The sequence below is a fragment of the Xiphophorus hellerii genome, chromosome 13 (genome assembly GCF_003331165.1).
Source record: "Xiphophorus hellerii strain 12219 chromosome 13, Xiphophorus_hellerii-4.1, whole genome shotgun sequence".
In the NCBI taxonomy this organism is placed as follows: Eukaryota; Metazoa; Chordata; class Actinopteri; order Cyprinodontiformes; family Poeciliidae; genus Xiphophorus; species Xiphophorus hellerii.
The window spans coordinates 7,649,242-7,671,189 of NC_045684.1; the positions used below are offsets into that span (position 1 = coordinate 7,649,242).

At 35.6% G+C, this 21,948-nt stretch overlaps 2 protein-coding genes and 1 long non-coding RNA gene across 3 annotated transcripts; 1 reads left to right on the forward strand and 2 right to left on the reverse strand.

Annotated features, from left to right (window-relative positions):
• Positions 1–1,290: 1,290 nt before the first annotated feature.
• Positions 1,291–2,210, forward strand: LOC116731056 (uncharacterized). The gene is made up of 2 exons (XR_004341514.1): positions 1,291–1,401; positions 1,587–2,210. It is a non-coding gene; the product is annotated as an uncharacterized LOC116731056 (long non-coding RNA).
• A 2,912-nt stretch (positions 2,211–5,122) lies between these two features.
• On the reverse strand, positions 5,123–5,773 carry LOC116730985 (gastrula zinc finger protein XlCGF8.2DB-like; the record flags this gene model as incomplete). The annotated part of the gene is made up of 2 exons (XM_032580561.1): positions 5,123–5,266; positions 5,351–5,773. Coding segments are annotated over 2 exons (567 nt in total), but the record flags the coding sequence as incomplete, so codon positions are not given.
• Positions 5,774–15,355: 9,582 nt separating this feature from the next.
• On the reverse strand, positions 15,356–16,523 carry LOC116730968 (gastrula zinc finger protein XlCGF8.2DB-like; the record flags this gene model as incomplete). Its single annotated transcript, XM_032580542.1, has 1 exon — positions 15,356–16,523. A coding segment is annotated over one exon (939 nt), but the record flags the coding sequence as incomplete, so codon positions are not given.
• Between the last annotated feature and the right edge of the window lie 5,425 nt (positions 16,524–21,948).

Here is a 21,948-nt window from a genome sequence, read left to right on the forward strand (position 1 = left end):
TATTTCTATCCCGTAAAAAATCCCATAACCACTTGTCTTTAAAGCCTGAGGGAAGACTCCAGAGGAGAGTGACTTATTAATTTTTTGTAAAAGATCAGGAGCAAAAACATAAAAGACCTTTAGGAATAAACTTGTGGGTATAAAGTCAAGGGAACAGATGGATGACTTTAATCAGTTTCATGAGAAAGGTTTGTTATTTAACACCTGTGTGGGGCATGGGCATTATTCTTTTCAATCTATGTCTATTTAACACATATTTTACACATTTGTGGTAAGTAAAAAGAGTAATCCATTGTATTTTCATTAATATGTTTTATACTAATCACATGATCCATATCAAGTAACTGTTAGTTTAAAAAAATCCAGCTAATTACAGAATTAGGCTCTAAATCTAAATGGCTGCACAGTGGCGCAGTTGGTAGCACTGTTGCCTTGCAGCAAGAAGGTCCTGGGTTCGATTCCCGGCCGGGGTCTTTCTGCATGGAGTTTGCATGTTCTCCCTGTGAATGCGTGGGTTCTCTCCGGGTACTCCGGCTTCCTCCCGCAGTCCAAAAACATGACTGTCAGGTCAATTGGTTTCTCTAAATTCTCCCTAGGTGTGAGTGTGTGTGTGCATGGTTGTTTGTCCTGTATGTCTCTGTGTTGCCCTGCGACAGACTGGCGACCTGTCCAGGGTGTACCCCGCCTCTCGCCCGGAACGTAGCTGGAGATGGGCACCAGCAACCCTCCCGACCCCATTAGGGACAAGGGTGAACAGAAGATGGATGGATGGCTCTAAATCTTGCCTTGTTTTTTCAGTCATTGAACGATTTTGCCTGCCACCTGAAGGCAAAGTTACATACAAACAGATACTGAAGTTGACGAAGAAATATTCAGTGACCTCCTTAGACAAGGCAATGTGGTACTGACAGTTTTCTGCTATGATGGTGAGATACCAAAGCAAATTAAATATACTGTTATACAGATTTTACCAAAGAATGTCACTGATGTCTATTGTCTCTTTCTTCAGAGTTCTCAGAATGGTCATCTGCTTCTGAGTCTGACTCGAGCTTCGACTCAAATGCATCAACATCAACAATACTAATGGATGAGATACCACACAAGAAGCAAAAACCTGAGAATCCTAATAACTCAGTGTCTGCTAAGAATGTAACAATATTTTTTGTCTGCTAACACATCTAGTAAGTACCTAGATATATCTGAAGATAGTTGACTGCTCAGAGTACTCATAAAGTTCTGATATTATATCTGAAAACTTTTATAAATTTGTCCTCAGGCTATGACCAAGGAACGGCCTCGCTGTTACTTCTCTTACATCTCCTTCCACCGCAACCAGGAGGACAGAAGTCTCCAAAAATCAGTGCAAGTGATGCAGTTGAGAGACTTGTTGTCTTTCATAAGGTAATTGAAATTTAAAATATGCAAAATTATCTGTCTATTTCCTTTTATAGACATGCATAAATACAGATGTTTGAATGACAGCTTTGAAGATGTCTGGGCATACTTACATTTATTTTCGATGTAACGTGTATCGTAAAGCTGTATGTTTTGTTTCTTATGTTTGGTGTATATCTTTTTAATTTTAGTCATGCTGCAGTTTAGAGGAGCATCTCCGGGGTCAACAGGGTCTGCAGCCATACCTCCTTGCTGTTGGGCGTCAGAGAAGCAAGATTGACAGCTTCTACATCGTCATGGATAAGTGCCTCATCCCATGCCAGACAAACGGTTCTCTTGGAGCATTTGATGAGCTATTCAAAGCACATTTTGTGAACATTGTCTTTTCTCCTATTCTCACTATGGGTATGACGATATATTTGAAGCATTTGATTGTTGAACACCATAGACTCTTTAAGTTCTTGTATTCACATCGAAATTTGATACCTAAGCATCATTTTATGATCCACTATCCATCTTCCATTAGGAAAATAGGTCCATTGTTACATATGTGGTCTATGAGGTTTGAGGCTAAACACAAAATATTTAAAGAATATTTTAAAAACTTTAAAAATATAACCAAATCACTTGCGAAAAAGCATCAGATGGCCACAGCTTATCATTGGGAAACAATAAGTATTAAAGAAAATGAGCATGGGCCTCTCAAACCATTTTCACTTAAAGATGAAGATGTGGTCAACAAAGAAATGCTTCAAATGATTTCATCAGGAGATGTTTTCTCAACCAGCTGGGTTAGAGTTGAGGGTGTTGAATACAGACCAGGACTTGCTGTTTGCAGCACAATTCAAGATGAGATGCCAGTGTTTTGTCCGATAAGTGATGTACTTTTAGTTGACAATACCTTTCTTTTGTTATCTAAACAGCTATTCACAGAAACATTTGATGATCATCATCATGCTTTCAGGATTGTTCAAAGTGAAGAATTTAGTAAAGAAAACTTAAATTTCATAAGCCTTTTGATATTCAAAACTCTTATGGCGTTTCTAATGAATGCTTGTTCATCGTACCACAATTTAAAATGTTGGAAACACAGCTGCAAAAATAAAGTGTTCAAAATTAATGTACTTGTGTCAAATGTTTTTTCTTAATAATTATTATAATTAATCATAATCATAAAGTAACTTTTTTTGGAGTAAATAATACTTGAAAATGTTAAATCAACACTAAAAGTGGTACATTTTGTTCTTGGATCAGTGTTATCCATTATATGGATGAACCCTGTTTTGTGAGTTAAATAAGTAACTCTGATAAAGTGTTAAAATTTTAACTATATTGAAAGTGTTAATTTAACTCTGAAGAGTGTGGACTATATAAACACTGAAAAAGTGTTAAAATCCACTCTGTGGGAGTTAAATTAACACTGGGCTTTTTGCTGTGATCCTAGGTAAGTCCTGTTTGGTGGAAAATATAGTTAATTGTTTCCTAACAACAGACACAGAGGAGTTCACTGTCTCCCTTATTTTCACCGTTTTATTAATGAAAAAGGTGGTCAATTTGTCACAGGCCTCAGAGGAGAAAAATTTACAGTTAACAGAAGAAGGTGGATTTGTCAATCTGTCAACAATCAAGAACAGAGCACGAGAGTTGTTGGCAGAGGTAGAGATGACATTTGGAAAAAAAAAAAAAACTCTTGCATTTCTCAGTTTATCTTTGAAGATATCTAAATGGGTTTGTACTTTAGTTTTACGCCACCGACGTTCTGCTTTCCGGGACTCTTTTTTTTCCTTTTCTAACTGACTCAAAATTTCTCCAAGGTGGTTTACGTTTCCCAGAGATTACTTTTGTAGTAACAGGAGCAATGGTGTCAATAACCTTCTGAATTTTAAAAATAAACTTGTCTGTTAAATCACTCAGAGAAGTACAGGAGTGTATAGCAGTTGAAGGAACAGCCTGAATAAATCGATCGGCAGTAGTTTCAGTAATGCATCTTTTTGAAATAACTTGTGTATGGTTGTCATTTTGAGCAGGGCAGACTGATAGAAGCTGCTACACAATCGGCGCCATCGGACTTCTGACTAACAGCAGGCAAGGCAGGTTTGGTGCCTTGCTCAAGGACTCAACAACTGAGATGGATGTGGGGAGTTTGAACCGGCAACCCATCAGTTACAGGAACCACAGTGGCTACAACAAGTTTAGCTGTAGTACCACCATCTACTGGGTTCAAGTATGAGGCACAACATACACTAAAAGAAAACTCAAAACTTTTAATCTTCAATGAAATGTTACACTGTAACTTCTTTCTAAAATACATATATAAATACACATAAAAATTGTTTCAACATAAATGCATGCAGCAAAAAAGAGCAAAATATTACAGCTAAAACTAGAGAAAAAAAGCAAAATATTAAAAATAATCACATGTACTTTGTGCAATCAATGCATGAAAATTAGTTTGTGGTGAATCTTGCATTTTCTTTAAAGTACAAATGCGTTTTCTTTCATTTGAAAATATTTTAATTAGGTAGAGTAAAACTGGTTACGATAATTTGAAAGAAATCTCATTTTACTTTAAAGACAAAAATATCGCAAATACTTTTTTTGCAGATGTTTTGAAAACACTCAATTCTGTACATTCTATTGTTGATTTAAAAAACTACAAAAATAAACCCCACTAACTCTCTCTATGGTACAGAATAATACAAATCAATCCCTCAAGTCCAATCATGTGAGAATGTTCTGGAAGGGAGTCCATGTCCGGTCAAACTCTGTTAATGCATGAAATAGTCAGTGGGCCCCCAAGCCTCTTCATCTATCAGCATCAGTACTGGCACTCCTCAGGGCTGTGTGCTGAGCCCTCTGCTCTTCACATTGTACACACACAACATACAGTTTGACATAAACAGTATGTTAATACAATAACATACAGTTTATCATTATTGTTTTTTGATACAGAATATGCCAAAAAGAACAAGAAAGCATCTCTGAAGGAAAATGTGTCATGGTTGCACATCTCCAAGTATCCAAATGATCACATTTAACAAATACAACAATTTTCAGCTTTATAGACATGAAACCCCTCCAGTCTTTCATTCTAGTTTTAAACCAAATCAGTTCTATAGTGAACCTCAATAAAGAACATGTATGGAAAATACTTCTACTGCTTTTCACCTGTGTGACGCCTCAAGTGGTGAATTAAACTCACCTTGTGACGAAAACTTTCTCCACAGGTCACACATGAAAATGGTTTTTCACCAGTGTGAATCATCATGTGCCGAGTAAAATGCTGTTTTCGACTAAAACCTTTTCCACAATTCACACATGAAAACGGCTTTTCACCAGTGTGAATCATCATGTGCTGAGTTAAAACCTGTTTTTGACAAAAACCTTTTCCACAGGTCACACATGAAAACGGCTTTTCACCAGTGTGAATCATCATGTGCTGAGTTAAAACCTGTTTATGACAAAAAACGTTTCCACAGGTCACACATGAAAACGGCTTTTCACCAGTGTGAATCTTCATGTGCTGAGTTAAAACCTGTTTTTGACTAAACATTTTTCCACAATTCACACATGAAAACGGCTTTGCACCAGTGTGAATCATCATGTGCTGAGTTAAACTAGGTTTTTGACTAAAACGTTTTCCACAGTTCACACATGAAAACGGCTTTTCACCTGTGTGACTCATCATGTGCCGAGTTAAATCCTGTTTTCGACTAAAACCTTTTCCACATTTCACACATGAAAACGGCTTTTCACCAGTGTGAATCATCATGTGCTGAGTTAAATGCTCTTTGTGACTAAAACCTTTTCCACAGGTCACACATGAAAACGGCTTTTCACCAGTGTGAATCATCATGTGCCGAGTAAAATGCTGTTTTCGACTAAAACCTTTTCCACAATTCACACATGAAAATGGCTTTTCACCAGTGTGAATCATCATGTGCTGAGTTAAAACCTGTTTTTGACAAAAACCTTTTCCACAATTCACACATGAAAACGGCTTTTCACCAGTGTGAATCATCATGTGCTCAGTTAAACTAAGTTTTCGACTAAAACTTTTTCCACAGTTCACACATGAAAACGGCTTTTCACCAGTGTGAATCATCATGTGCTGAGTTAAACTAAGTTTTCGACTAAAACTTTTTCCACAGTTCACACATGAAAACGGCTTTTCACCAGTGTGAATCATCATGTGCTGAGTTAAACTAAGTTTTCGACTAAAACTTTTTCCACAGGTCACACATGAAAACGGCTTTTCACCAGTGTGAATCATCATGTGCTTAGTTAAAACCTGTTTTTGATTAAAACTTTTTCCACAGGTCACACATGAAAACGGCTTTTCACCAGTGTGAATCATCATGTGCTTAGTTAAAACCTGTTTTTGACTAAAACATTTTCCACAGTTCACACATGTAAACGGCTTTTCAACAGTGTGAATCATCATGTGAGCATCAAAATCAGATTTGAAAGTCAAACGCTTTTTACAGATGACACATGAGAAAGGTTTTCTTCTTTCCTGATTTTGGTTCTTAGCTTCCTGGAAGATGACTTGGTTCCTGTTTGGTTCTGATTCAATTTGGTCTGTTTGCTCATCAACAGTAACCACCATGCAGGTATCAGTCTCCTGACTTAATTCAATCTGTTCTTCAGCCTGACTGCAGTAAACTTCTTTCTCTTCCACTTTTATCTGATGATCTTCTGGCTCTTCCTGTTCTTGTTTCACCTGCACAGGTTCTAACTCCTCCTGGTCCAGAGTGGATCTCCTCTCCTGGTTATAAACGTTACACTTCAGGGAATCTGGAGAAGAAAACAGAGAAAAAGAGTAATTGCCTTAAATAGTTTAAGGCAGAAAATAGTTTAAGGCAGAAATGAACAAAAATCCATTTGAAAATTCAAGAGCGTAGACAGAGATATAGATGAATCGACATATCCAGCTGACATTTGGAGAATTCTCAAATGAACGGATTTTAAACAAATACTATAAATTATATTCAAATTTCATTTTAGTCCACTTTTTTAAAAGCCCTGAGGAACTCCATCCAATCATTCGACTCATGAGCCGATGCACCGCGGTGCTTCATTTGCTCTACTGTGACATCAACTGGACAATATGTGTAAAATAAGCAACGTGAAAACAACATGAAGCTTTACAATGAATAAACAAGTTTAAAATGTTTGTGATTCTGATACATAAATTCTGATTAATCTGGTTGTATGAAACAATGGCTGGATCAAAAAGAAAACTAGAAACAAATAGAAAAGAGGGTTGTGATTGGCTTGTTACTCGCTATGTCACCAGGGACAACGATTTATTACTAAAAAATAAAAACTTTAACTGCTCAGGTTTAGGTGAGTTCTCTGTCTTACCCGCTTCATTACTCAACACATCACTAATGTAAAGTTTGATCTTTGTTATTTGCTTGTCAAACGGGAAAAAATAAACTATAAAAGCAATTTTCAAGTTTTTTGGACATTGAACTTCTTTTATTTATGTAACTGGGTGGTATATTAGTTGAAAAATGTGTTTACATGAAGTAGCTGTAAATTCCCACCCATATTGGGCCCATGAATGCACCTTTGCCCATAGTCATTGTGCCCCTTTTCCCCATAGACTATAAATAAACGCCTCATGGACCGCTCTTGCCTATTGTTACTGAAGAGATTTAAGGCGGCCATCTTGGAGCGGTCGACCGTTCCACTCAGCTTTATGTTTAACAGACTCAATGACGTATCAGCGCATTTATCAATCATAACTCACTAAACACTAAACAGATATTTACCAATTTTTCTGTAAACCTTATTAAAAGGTTAGCAACATTTACAAGGAAATGATTTTTAAAGTATTTTTGAATGACTGATATAAGGTTGAGCATATTTAACTATTCTTAGTGCGGAAAACAGAATAGAGTCAGAATAGAATGTGTTGATATTTCTGTATTATGATTATTTTACAAAGCACACAACCAGTCATAATTTTTAAATATGTTATTTAGTAATATCAATACATATTTATATAAATATACAAACACAAAATAATACAATCAGAGAGAAATAAAGATGCTTAAATAATTATTAATGCTGAATAATATGCATTAAACTACACATATTTATATGGACTTGCATATATACATAATATCTATATAGGTTTTATTCATGTTTTCCAGCTGAGGAGGAGCTTAAGAGAGATTCAGCAGCTGAGATTCATCAGTGCAGTGAATCCGTCTCTCCTTAAAGACATTCCCCACTTCTTCCTCACATGGTCTTTATGAAACCTTCAAAACAAAAACAGGAACTATTTTACTTTAGACAGAGTGAAAGAATTTCATATAAATAAGAGTCTTTGCCACCTTGTGTGGAATAATCTAAATCAATGTTAGGGAATAATTAAAACTTAAGATTTACAAAATCTCGGTTAGCCTTCATAGCGGGGCTGAACCCCGGTATTACACTAAGCTGATAGCTAATATTAGCTGTTGTTTTGTCAGTGGACATGAATACAGTATAGTAATATTCTAATCACAAAATATAAACTGTAATATGTCCATCTTACTTGTGAAATGTTATCGTCCGAGATCTCGCGTCATTAGTCTGTCGATCTGAACACAAATATCTGGCAGTGCTGAGGCATCTTCTGCTGTTTTGGTTTAGCCAAGTAGGAGGGACGACCGCTCCAAGATGGCCGCCGTATTTCCTACGCCAGAGCAGCCATGCGGGGTCTACTCATTATATTATGTCTATGCTTTTCCCCACCTTCACTTCCGGTTCACAGCATTGTCGGGCTTATTAGTGCAGATAGGCACCGAGTGTGGCAGCCAAGCTATGAGTGTTGTTGTGTGCAGTTGGATGTCTGTCGGATGAGCGCTGGCGCCGCAGGATCATCAATATATGTGCTGCTGGTAGGATAAATGGATTTTTGATGTGTCACTTGTGGCTGGTTCTGTGTAACGTCAGTGTCGCTTTTTATATTGTTGCTACTAGGCCTGTCACGATAACAAATTTTGCTGAACGATTAATCGTCTCAAAAATTATTGCGATAAACGATAATATTGTTTGAAGACCATTTTACACTGATTTAATGGAAATGACGTAATAATGCATGCGATTTTCTGCCAAAGATAGATACACTTTATTTTCAAAAGAACACTAAACACTGGAGCTGATGAACAAAACAAAACAACCAAAACCATAAATAACATGGATTCTCAGTCTCCATTAATAAAAAATCTACTTGAACAAAAATTAAACAACATAAAGCCAAAGTGGAAATAAATACTGCATTCAACCAAAAGAGTGCAGATTATAAAGTCTGTATATCATGTTGCCCTATAGTAATAATTAGATTTAAATAGAGAAGATGGGCACATCGACTACCCGATGCAATAGTTCACACTACACAATCCCCCCCCTCTCCATACGACAATTTTAGAACGTTGATCGTTCTCTAAGATTGTCGCTTGCGATTTCGTAACCGATCATCCTGTAGTGTGTGGTGTGTGCTACTAATTTGGTTTGCAGTTGTTTTAAGTCTCAGACTGCTTCTAGTGTTTGTTCTGGGTTGCTGTGCTTCATTGGGTTTTAAATTAGAATAATAAAGTCTATTTTTAATATTATAAAAGTATGTATAAATAAAATATATTTTGTATACTACTTCTGTTTCATAATTTTAAGCCAGACTTGCCTGGGTACTTTTAATAGGGAGAGCCTAGGCCACTTGATATTATTTGAAACTCCACGTCGTCTGTCACGATCCGGGTTTTCTCATGTGTTACACCTACGTATGAAACATCACCTCAATGCAGCAGTGGCTTGTTGATTGGACTTTTATATGAGGTTTAGTTTGACAGATAATAACACCTCTATTATTGTTTCATGCTGTTTGCTTTGCAAGGCTTTACTAGCTTATATATGCACGTTCCAATTAGTAATTACCTGAGATCATTGGACGAAGCTGAAGTTGGTTTCCGATTCCAGCTTCTGATTCAGGAAATGGCTAAAGGGCGAGTCCACTTAATTTTTCACTACCTTCCACAACTTTAATAGAGTCTAGTTTAACAACTACAACAGCTAGACTCTTCTGACCTGGACTGGGTTAATCTGCTCTCACAGCAGAATATTTATAACCATGTTTCTGATTTGTGAAACTTCAATAAAGGTTGATTTCACCACTTTTTAATCTCTGTTATAGTATAACTGCTCAAATTCCAAAACTACCATAACACCTAAACTCTTGAAACCTGGACAAGATTATTTTCAACTAACAGCAGAATATTTAAAACCATCTTTGTGATTTGTGAAACTTTTATCCGATTTGTGGAACTTCAATAAAATGCCATTTTTACCCATCTTTGCATCCAGCTCATATTAAAACTGCTCTAATGCCAAAACTACAACAACTACGTATTTCAAACTTGGACTAGATTATTCTTCTCTAATAGCAGAATATTTTAATTTATGTTTGGGATTTGTGAAACTTCACTAAAGTTTAGATTACTATTCACACTTGTTCCATGCAGTTTTTTAAAATTCCAATTCAATTCTAATTCAAAACCACTTAATTAATCCTAATGGGAAATTAAATGTTGGTGTTACTCATGAATTCTTCCAAGAGTTATTGTAGATGGAGATGGTTGTTGGAAGGAAAGATCTTCTGCAGCCGTCTGTTACATAAAGTTTCACAAATCAGAAAAAAGTTTCACAAATCCCAAACATGGATTTAAATATTCTGCCATTAGAGCAGAATAATCCAGTCCAGGTTTTGAAGAGTGTAGTTCTTGCAGTTTTTAAACCAGAGTCTATTAAAGATGCGAAAGGAAGTGAAAAATTAGGTGGAATCGGAAACCAACTTCAGCTTCGTGTAGTTAAAGGAGGAAAAGCCATAAAAGGTCATTTTATTTCTACATCAATAAGCCATTTTCACAGCGTAATTGTGATTCCTGCGTTCATTTACCGGTTAACAAAACATTTATACGGGAAAAGAACATTTACTAAAATGATCCTCATACAGAAAGGTGCAGACATTTAGACCTTAACCTGCATCCAAACGCTGCTGGTTCCTACCTATTCGGTGTAAGATTATCTGGGGCCTCCGGGAGAAATCCAGCAGTCTGCGATGATCATCCATCTCTTCCTCCGACTTGACGATGATTTCTTTAAACTCTGTGAATGTTTCTTCAGCAGCAGTTAACGGCTCGTTGATAAACTCGTTTAGAGAAACAGTCGAACATTCAACCAAACAGACCATGCGCCATTTTCTTTGTCTTCTTCTTCTTCTTCTTTGGGATTTTATGACTGTCGTTCATTCATGTCATTGCATTACCGCCACCTTGTGGATCTTACGATCATCACATCTAAAGATTTCTCATACAGTGCCAGTTCTCTTTGAAAGACGTAAAATCTTTTCTTCCACTTTATCTAAATAAAACAAATACAATATTAGTATTCCAGTTTTCCACAAATCCAAAGTTAATATTGTCTTCTGATTCGTATCTCCTACATCCCGCAACATGTTTCACAGTTTCTTCACTCCACCAGATCAGAACCTTTCCTATAGTTTCCGTATATCCACAATGATCGCTGCTGCTTTGTTCGGAGTTCTTCTTCTTCTTCTTCTTCTTCTTCTTCTTCTTTTCTATTATGGCGGATCACAAGCAACTTTAAGGTGCATACCGCCACCTACTGTACATGAGTGTGTAGCAGCATTACTTCACATCTATTAAATTCTATTTTTTTATTTTGTATTCTTAAGATAAATAAACAATGCTTTCCTTAATTTGTGAATATCTGTTATGTTTCCTTCATTTCCTAATATACCTTTAAGATTCCATTCATGCCTTATGTTTCTAACTATTCTCTTTAATTCTTCCCTTTCGAGTTCATATGACTTACAGTTCATCATTATGTGTTCTACATTTTCTTTCTCTCCACATCTCTCACATTTATCATTATTTTTCCTCCCTATTGTATAAAGCATGTCATTTAAGTAGGTATGACCTACTCTTAATCTACTAATTATTATTTCTTCTCTTCTGTTTCTTTCATTAATGCTTCGAGTTCGAACTGACTTTTGTACTTCATATAATCTTCTTCCTTTCTTATCTTCATTCCACATTTTTTGCCATTTCTCCATTTCTTTACTTTTAATAAGTGATTTCCCTTCCCCTTTCCCAAAAGGAATTGAAATTGTTATTTCCCCCTCTAAAGCCCTTTTTGCTAATTTATCTGCCTTTTCATTGCCTTTTCCTCCTACATGTGCTGGCACCCAACAAAACCAAACATCAATGCCACCCCTATATAATCTAAATAAAATATGATGAATTTCTAATACTAAATCTTTTCTATCGTTTCCTTCTCCCTTAATACTTTCTACTACTGCTTTGGAATCTGTGCACACCACCACCCTGTCTGGTCGGACCTCCTCAACCCATTGCAAGCTTAATATAACTGCCACCATTTCTGCTGTAAAAACCGACGATCTGATATTCTTTTAGAAATAAATTTATTAAACTCTGATATATATATTCCTATTCCCACATATCCTTTTAGATTCTTAGATCCATCTGTATAAATTTTGAGATAATTGTTATATGTATTTCTTAAATAAATATCAGTCTTGATCCCTATTTCATTTAAATTCCAATCATTTTTCATTGTATTAATTTTCAAATCTACATTAACCTCTGGTATTAGCCATGGAGGAATAACGCTAATTGGATTAAAATGAGCTATTTCCTTGTCCTCTAATCTATACATTTTAATCCATTTCCTAACCATCCATCCAAATCCATTACTTTGGAACTTCAAATATTCCCAACAATTCTGTAAAATAATTGAATTCACATTATCATCTTTATTACTTTTGATTTTCATCCAATATGCTAAAGCTAATTTAATTCTCCTCATTTCCAGTGGAGTTTCCCCAGTTTCAATTAAAAGAGCATTAATAGGTGTTGTTTTTACTGCTCCTGTACATATATGTAAAGCCCTACACTGTAATCTTTCTATTTTTTGTAATGATGTTTTAGCTGCTGCTCCATATATTATACTGCCATAATCTATTATTGATCTCATGAGAGCCCTGTATATGCTTAATAATGACTGTCTATCTGCACCCCAATTATTTCCAGCCACAGCCTTTAATAGATTAATAACTTTTATACACTTGGTTTCTAAGTTATCTAAATGTGTTTTCCATGAATACGAACTATCCAACCATAAACCTAGATATTTATATTCTGTTACTCTTTCTAACGTTTGTCCATATAATGTTATTGTTTCTATATTATTTCTCTTCTTTGTGACAACCATATAACAAGACTTGCTTGCTGATAATTTAAAACCCCATTCATAAGACCATTTTTCTACTTTACTAATTGCTTTTTTAATATTTCCTACCACATATTTAATATTTTTCCCCTTCATCCATATGACCCCATCATCTGCATATAGTGCAGATTTTATACATTTATCAGTATCATAGAAAATATCATTGATCATAATATTAAATAAAATTGGACTAATTGCACTACCTTGAGGTATTCCATTTTCAACATTAAATTCTTTTGAATAATCATTCCCAATTTTTACTCTTATTTTTCTATCTAGCAGAAAATTTGCTATCCAATTATACATTCTCCCACCTATTCCCATCTGTTTCATTTTTATAAGTAATCCTTCTTTAAATAGTGAGTCATACGCTTTTTCTATATCAAAAAATACTATAATCATTAGTTCCTTCATTTTTAAAGCTTTCTCTATTTCATTACTGACTCTAGTTAGAGCATCCATTGTTGATCTTCCTGTTTTCGATTGTTACATTTTTCTGTAATATTTTAAATGCTTTATTACGATCTTTAATTGTTTTACTACATTCATTATTCCACCAAGGAACTACTTTCTTCTGACCTTTCACTTTTATTTTTGGTATACTATAATTTGCAGCATTTAAGATATGTTCTGTTATTTGATTTGTACATTCTTCAATATTACCTTTTAATGTTACTACATGACTTGTTTCTTCACATTTTGTTTTAAATTTAAACCAATTAGCTTTATTAAAGCACCATCTTATTAATGTTAACTCTTCTTGTCTATTTATATTGTCATCAATTATTGTACTTACTGGAAAATGATCACTCCCTATTGTAGACTCCCAATTAACATCCCATTCACATGCATTAACAAGACAGTCTGATATTAATGTAATATCAAGACATGAAACTGCATTTTTATGTATATTTACTCTTGTACCTTTTCCATTATTAAGACAAACTAATGACCTTTCATCCATTAATTCTTCCACTATTTCACCATTATGATCTGTCTTCTTGCTACCCCATAGACTATTGTGAGAATTAAAATCTCCACACCAAACTTCTCTTCTATGTATTTTCCCTATTTCCTTAAATATTTCATTATCAAGATTTTTACATGGATTATAATAATTTATAATTTTAATATTTCCATAAAACTGAGAATCCTAATAACTCAGTGTCTGCTAAGAATGTAACAATATTTTTTGTCTGCTAACACAAATAGTAAGTACCTAGATATATCTGAAGATAGTTGACTGTTCAGAGTACTCATAAAGTTCTGATATTATATCTGAAAACTTTTATAAATTTGTCCTCAGGCTATGACCAAGAAACGGCCTCGCTGTTACTTCTCTTACATCTCCTTCCACCGCAACCAGGAGGACAGAAGTCTCCAAAAATCAGTGCAAGTGATGCAGTTGAGAGACTTGTTGTCTTTCATAAGGTAATTGAAATTTAAAATATGCAAAATTATCTGTCTATTTCCTTTTATAGACATGCATAAATACAGATGTTTATATGACAGCTTTGAAGATGTCTGGGCATACTTACATTTATTTTCGATGTAACGTGTATCGTAAAGCTGTATGTTTTTTTCTTATGTTTGGTGTATATCTTTTTAATTTTAGTCATGCTGCAGTTTAGAGGAGCATCTCTGGGGTCAACAGGGTCTGCAGCCATACCTCCTTGCTGTTGGGCGTCAGAGAAGCAAGATTGACGTTTTGAAATAACTTGTGTATGGTTGTCTTTTTGAGCAGGGCAGACTGATAGAAGCTGCTACACAATCGGCACCATCGGACTTCTGACTAACAGCAGGCAAGGCAGGTTTGGTGCCTTGCTCAAGGACTCAACAACTGAGATGGATGTGGGGAGTTTGAACCGGCAACCCATCAGTTACAGGAACCACAGTGGCTACAACCAGTTTAGCTGTAGTACCACCATCTACTGGGTTCAAGTATGAGGCATAACATACACTAAAGGAAAACTCAAAACTTTTAATCTTCAATGAAATGTTACACTGTAACTTCTTTCTAAAATACATATATAAATACACATAAAAATTGTTTCAACATAAATGCATGCAGCAAAACAGAGCAAAATATTACAGCTAAAACTAGAGAAAAAAAGCAAAATATTAAAAATAATCACATGTACTTTGTGCAATCAATGCATGAAAATTAGTTTGTGGTGAATCTTGCATTTTCTTTAAAGTACAAATGAGTTTTCTTTCATTTGAAAAGATTTTAATTAGGTAGAGTAAAACTGGTCACAATAATTTGAAAGAAATCTCATTTTACTTTAAAGACAAAACTATCACAAATAGTTTTTTTGCAGATGTTTTGAAAACACTCAATTCTGTACATTCTATTGTTGATTTAAAAAACTACAAAAATAAACCCCACAAACTCTCTCTATGGTACAGAATAATACAAATCAATCCCTCAAGTCCAATCATGTGAGAATGTTCTGGAAGGGAGTCCATGTCCGGTCAAACTCTGTTAATGCATGAAATAGTCAGTGGGCCCCCAAGCCTCTTCATCTATCAGCATCAGTACTGGCACTCCTCAGGGCTGTGTGCTGAGCCCTCTGCTCTTCACGTTGTACACACACAACATACAGTTTGACATAAACAGTATGTTAATACAATAACATACAGTTTATCATTATTGTTTATTGATACAGAATATACCAGAAAAACAAAACATATCTGAAGGAAAAGGTGTCATGGTTGCACATCTATAAGTATCCAAATGATCACATTTAACAAATACAACAATTTTCAGCTTTATAGACATGAAACCCCTCCAGTCTTTCATTCTAGTTTTAAACCAAATCAGTTCTATAGTGAACCTCAACATAGGACATGTATGGAAAATACTTCTACTGCTTTTCACCTGTGTGACGCCTCAAGTGGTGAATTAAACTCACCTTGTGACGAAAACTTTCTCCACAGGTCACACATGAAAACGGCTTTTCACCAGTGTGAATCATCATGTGCTGAGTTAAACTAAGTTTTTGACTAAAACTTTTTCCACAGGTCACACATGAAAAAGGCTTTTCACCAGTGTGAATCCTCATGTGCTGAGTTAAATGCTGTTTTTGACTAAAACCTTTTCCACAATTCACACATGAAAACGGCTTTTCACCAGTGTGAATCATCATGTGCTGAGTTAAACTAAGTTTTTGACTAAAACTTTTTCCACAGTTCACACATGAAAACGGCTTTTCAATTGTGTGAATCATCATGTGCTGAGTTAAATTAGCTTTTTGACTAAAACTTTTTCCACAGTTCACACATGAAAACGGCTTTTCACCAGTGTGAATCATCATGTGCTGAGTTAAATTACATTTTTTACTAAAACTTTTTCCACAGTTCACACATGAAAATGGCTTTTCACTTGTGTGAATCATCATGTGCAGAGTCAAATGCTGTTTTCGACTAAAACCTTTTCCACAGTTCACACATGAAAACGGCTTTTCACCAGTGTGAATCATCATGTGCCGAGTTAAATGCTGTTTTTGACTAAAACTTTTTCCACAGTTCACACATGAAAACGGCTTTTCACCAGTGTGAGTCATCATGTGCAGAGTTAAAACCTGTTTTTGACTAAAGCGTTTTCCACAGTTCACACATGAAAACGGCTTTTCACCAATGTGAATCATCATGTGCCGAGTTAAAACGTGTTTTTGACTAAAACATTTTCCACAGTTCACACATGAAAACGGCTTTTCACCTGTGTGAATCATCATGTGCTGAGTTAAATACTGTTTTTGACTAAAACATTTTCCACAGTTCACACATGAAAACGGCTTTTCACCCGTATGAGTTCTCATGTGAGCATCAAAAGCAGATTTGAAAGCAAAACACTTTTTACAGATGTCACATGAGAAAGGTTTTCTTCTTTCCTGATTTTGGTTCTCAGCTTCAGCAGCTTCCTGGAAGATGTCTTGGTTCCTGTTTGGTTCTGATTCAATGTGGTCTGTTTGCTCATCAACAGGAACCAACATGCAGGTATCAGTCTCCTGTTTTAATTCAATCTGTTCTTCAGCCCGACTGCAGTAAACTTCTTTCTCTTCCACTTTTATCTGATGATCTTCAGGCTCTTCCTGTCCTTGTTTCACCTGCACAGGTTCTAACTCCTCCTGGTCCAGAGTGGATCTCCTCTCCTGGTTATAAACGTTACACTTCAGGGAATCTGGAGAAGAAAACAGAGAAAAAGAGTAATTGTTAACTTTACTGAAGTAAATCGTTTAAGGCAGAAATGAACAAAAAACCATTTGAAAATTCAAGAGCGTAGACAGAGATATAGATGAATCGACATATCCAGCTGACATTTGGAGAATTCTCAAATGAACGGATTTTAAACAAATACTATAAATTATATTCAAATTTCATTTTAGTCCACTTTTTTAAAAGCCCTGAGGAACTCCATCCAATCATTCGACTCATGAGCCGATGCACCGCGGTGCTTCATTTGCTCTACTGTGACATCAACTGGACAATATATGTAAAATAAGCAACGTGAAAACAACATGAAGCTTTACAATGAATAAACAAGTTTAAAATGTTTGTGATTCTGATACATAAATTCTGATTAATCTGGTTGTATGAATCAATGGCTGGATCCAAAAGAAACTAGAAACAAAAATAAGAGGGTTGTGATTGGCTTGTTACTCGCTATGTCACCAGGGACAACGATTTATTACTAAAAAATAAAAACTTTAACTGCTCAGGTTTAGGTGAGTTCTCTGTCTTACCCGCTTCATTACTCAACACATCACTAATGTAAAGTTTGATCTTTGTTATTTGCTTGTCAAACTGGAAAAAAATAAACTATACAAGCAATTTTCAAGTTGTTTGGACATTGAACATCTTTTATTTATGTAACTGTTTGGTATATTAGTTGAAAAATGTGTTTACATGAAGTAGCTGTAAATTCCCACCCATATTGGGCCCATGAATGCACCTTTGCCCATAGTCATTGTGCCCTTTTTCCCCGTAGACTATAAATAAACGCCTCATGGACCGCTCTTGCCTATTGTTACTGAAGAGATTTAAGGCGGCCATCTTGGAGCGGTCGACCGTTCCACTCAGCTTTATGTTTAACAGACTCAATGACGTATCAGCGCATTTATCAATCATAACTCGCTAAATACTAAACAGATATTTACCAATTTTTCTGTAAACCTTATTAAAAGGTTAGCAACATTTACAAGGAAATGATTTTTAAAGTATTTTTGAATGACTGATATAAGGTTGAGCATATTTAACTATTCTTAGTGGGGAAAACAGATTAGAGTCAGAATAGAATGTGTTGATATTTCTGTATTATGATTATTTTACAAAGCACACAACCAGTCATAATTTTTTGTTATATGTTATTTAGTAATATCAATACATATTCATATAAATATACAAACACAAAATAATACAATCAGAGAGAAATAAAGATGCTTAAATAATTATTAATGCTGAATAATATGCATTAAACTACACATATTTATATGGACATGCGTATATACATAATATCTATATAGGTTTTATTCATGTTTTCCAGCTGAGGAGGAGCTTAAGAGAGATTCAGCAGCTGAGATTCATCAGTGCAGTGAATCCGTCTCTCCTTAAAGACATTCCCCACTTCTTCCTCACATGGTCTTTATGAAACCTTCAAAACAAAAACAGGAGCTATTTTACTTTAGACAGAGTGAAAGAATTTCATATAAATAAGAGTCTTTGCCACCTTGTGTGGAATAATCTAAATCAAGGTTAGGGAATATTTAAAACTTTTTAAGATTTACAAAATCTCGGTTAGCTTTCATAGCGGGGCTGAACCCCGGTATTACACTAAGCTGATAGCTAATATTAGCTGTTGTTTTGTCAGTGGACATAAATACAGTATAGTAATATTCTAATCACAAAATATAAACTGTAATATGTCCATTTTACTTGTGAAACGTTATCCCCCGAGATCTCGCGTCATTAGTCTGTCGATCTGAACACAAATATCTGGCAGTGCTGAGGCATCTTCTGCTGTTTTGGTTTAGCTAAGTAGGAGGGACGACCGCTCCAAGATGGCCGCCGTATTTCCTACGCCAGAGCAGCCATGCGGGGTCTACTCATTATATTATGTCTATGCTTTTCCCCACCTTCACTTCCGGTTCACAGCATTGTCGGGCTTATTAGTGCAGATAGGCACCGGGTGTGGCAGCCAAGCTATGAGTGTTGTGTGCAGTTGGATGTCTGTCGGATGAGCGCTGGCGCCGCAGGATCATCAATATATGTGCTGCTGGTAGGATAAATGGATTTTTGATGTGTCACTTGTGGCTGGTTTTGTGTAACGTCAGTGTCGCTTTTTATATTGTTGCTACTAGGCCTGTCACGATAACAAATTTTGCTGAACGATTAATCGTCTCAAAAATTATTGCGATAAACGATAATATTGTTTGAAGACCATTTTACACTGATTTAATGGAAATGACGTAATAATGCATGCGATTTCCTGCCAAAGATAGATACACTTTATTTTCAAAAGAACACTAAACACTGGAGCTGATGAACAAAACAAAACAACCAAAACCATAAATAAAATGGATTCTCAGTCTCCATTAATAAAAAATCTACTTGAACAAAAATTAAACAACATAAAGCCAAAGTGGAAATAAATACTGCATTCAACCAAAAGAGTGCAGATTATAAAGTCTGTATATCATGTTGCCCTATAGTAATAATTAGATGTAAATAGAGAAGATGGGCACATCGACTACCCGATGCAATAGTTCACACTACACAATCCCCCCCCTCTCCATACGACAATTTTAGAACGTTGATCGTTCTCTAAGATTGTCGCTTGCGATTTCGTAACCGATCATCCTGTAGTGTGTGGTGTGTGCTACTAATTTGGTTTGCAGTTGTTTTAAGTCTCAGACTGCTCCTAGTGTTTGTTCTGGGTTGCTGTGCTTCATTGGGTTTTAAATTAAAATAATAAAGTCTATTTTTAATATTATAAAAGTATGTATAAATAAAATATATTTTGTATACTACTTCTGTTTCATAATTTTAAGCCAGACTTGCCTGGGTACTTTTAATAGGGAGAGCCTAGGCCACTTGATATTATTTGAAACTCCACGTCGTCTGTCACGATCCGGGTTTTCTCATGTGTTACACCTACGTATGAAACATCACCTCAATGCAGCAGTGGCTTGTTGATTGGACTTTTATATGAGGTTTAGTTTGACAGATAATAACACCTCTATTATTGTTTCATGCTGTTTGCATTGCAAGGCTTTACTAGCTTATATATGCACGTTCCAATTAGTAATTACCTGAGATCATTGGACGAAGCTGAAGTTGGTTTCCGATTCCAGCTTCTGATTCAGGAAATGGCTAAAGGGCGAGTCCACTTAATTTTTCACTACCTTCCACATCTTTAATAGACTCTAGTTTAAAAACTACGACAGCTAGACTCTTCTAACCTGGACTGGGTTAATCTGCTCTCACAGCAGAATATTTATAACCATGTTTCTGATTTGTGAAACTTCAATAAAGGTTGATTTCACCACTTTTTAATCTCTGTTATAGTATAACTGCTACAATTCCAAAACTACCATAACACCTAAACTCTTGAAACCTGGACAAGATTATTTTCAACTAACAGCAGAATATTTAAAACCATGTTTGTGATTTGTGAAACTTTTATCCGATTTGTGGAACTTCAATAAAATGCCATTTTTACCCATCTTTGCATCCAGCTCATATTAAAACTGCTCTAATGCCAAAACTACAACAACTACGTATTTCAAACTTGGACTAGATTATTCTTCTCTAATAGCAGAATATTTTAATTCATGTTTGGGATTTGTGAAACTTCACTAAAGTTTAGATTACTATTCACACTTGTTCCATGCAGTTTTTTAAAATTCCAATTCAATTCTAATTCAAAACCACTTAATTAATCCTAATGGGAAATTAAATGTTGGTGTTACTCATGAATTCTTCCAAGAGTTATTGTAGATGGAGATGGTTGTTGGAAGGAAAGATCTTCTGCAGCCGTCTGTTACATAAAGTTTCACAAATCAGAAAAAAGTTTCACAAATCCCAAACATGGATTTAAATATTCTGCTATTAGAGCAGAATAATCCAGCCCAGGTTTTGAAGAGTGTAGTTCTTGCAGTTTTTAAACCAGAGTCTATTAAAGATGCGAAAGGAAGTGAAAAATTAGGTGGAATCGGAAACCAACTTCAGCTTCGTGTAGTTAAAGGAGGAAAAGCCATAAAAGGTCATTTTATTTCTACATCAATAAGCCATTTTCACAGCGTAATTGTGATTCCTGCGTTCATTTACCGGTTAACAAAACATTTATACGGGAAAAGAACATTTACTAAAATGATCCTCATACAGAAAGGTGCAGACATTTAGACCTTAACCTGCATCCAAACGCTGGTGGTTCCTACCTATTCGGTGTAAGATTATCTGGGGCCTCCGGGAGAAATCCAGCAGTCTGCGATGATCATCCATCTCTTCCTCCGACTTGACGATGATTTCTTTAAACTCTGTGAATGTTTCTTCAGCAGCAGTTAACGGCTCGTTGATAAACTCGTTTAGAGAAACAGTCGAACATTCAACCAAACAGACCATGCGCCATTTTCTTTGTCTTCTTCTTCTTCTTCTTTGGGATTTTATGACTGTCGTTCATTCATGTCATTGCATTACCGCCACCTTGTGGATCTTACGATCATCACATCTAAAGATTTCTCATACAGTGCCAGTTCTCTTTGAAAGACGTAAAATCTTTTCTTCCACTTTATCTAAATAAAACAAATACAATATTAGTATTCCAGTTTTCCACAAATCCAAAGTTAATATTGTCTTCTGATTCGTATCTCCTACATCCCGCAACATGTTTCACAGTTTCTTCACTCCACCAGATCAGAACCTTTCCTATAGTTTCCGTATATCCACAATGATCGCTGCTGCTTTGTTCGGAGTTCTTCTTCTTCTTCTTCTTCTTCTTCTTCGTGTGAGAGGAGGGTGAGTGGAGAGCGGAAGAAGAGTGAAAGAGAGAGCGAGTGTGTACTTTTCTATCTTTGTTTGTCTTACTGTTTTTCACTAGGTGTTTTGTTTTTCATTTGTTTAATTGTGTTTTTGTGTTAGTTGGTCACGTTTTAGGGGGGTTTTTCGTTTAGTTTAGGTGTGGCCGTCGGGCGTGCCTGGCTTGCCGGCGTCTGACGGCAACAATGGTGGGTG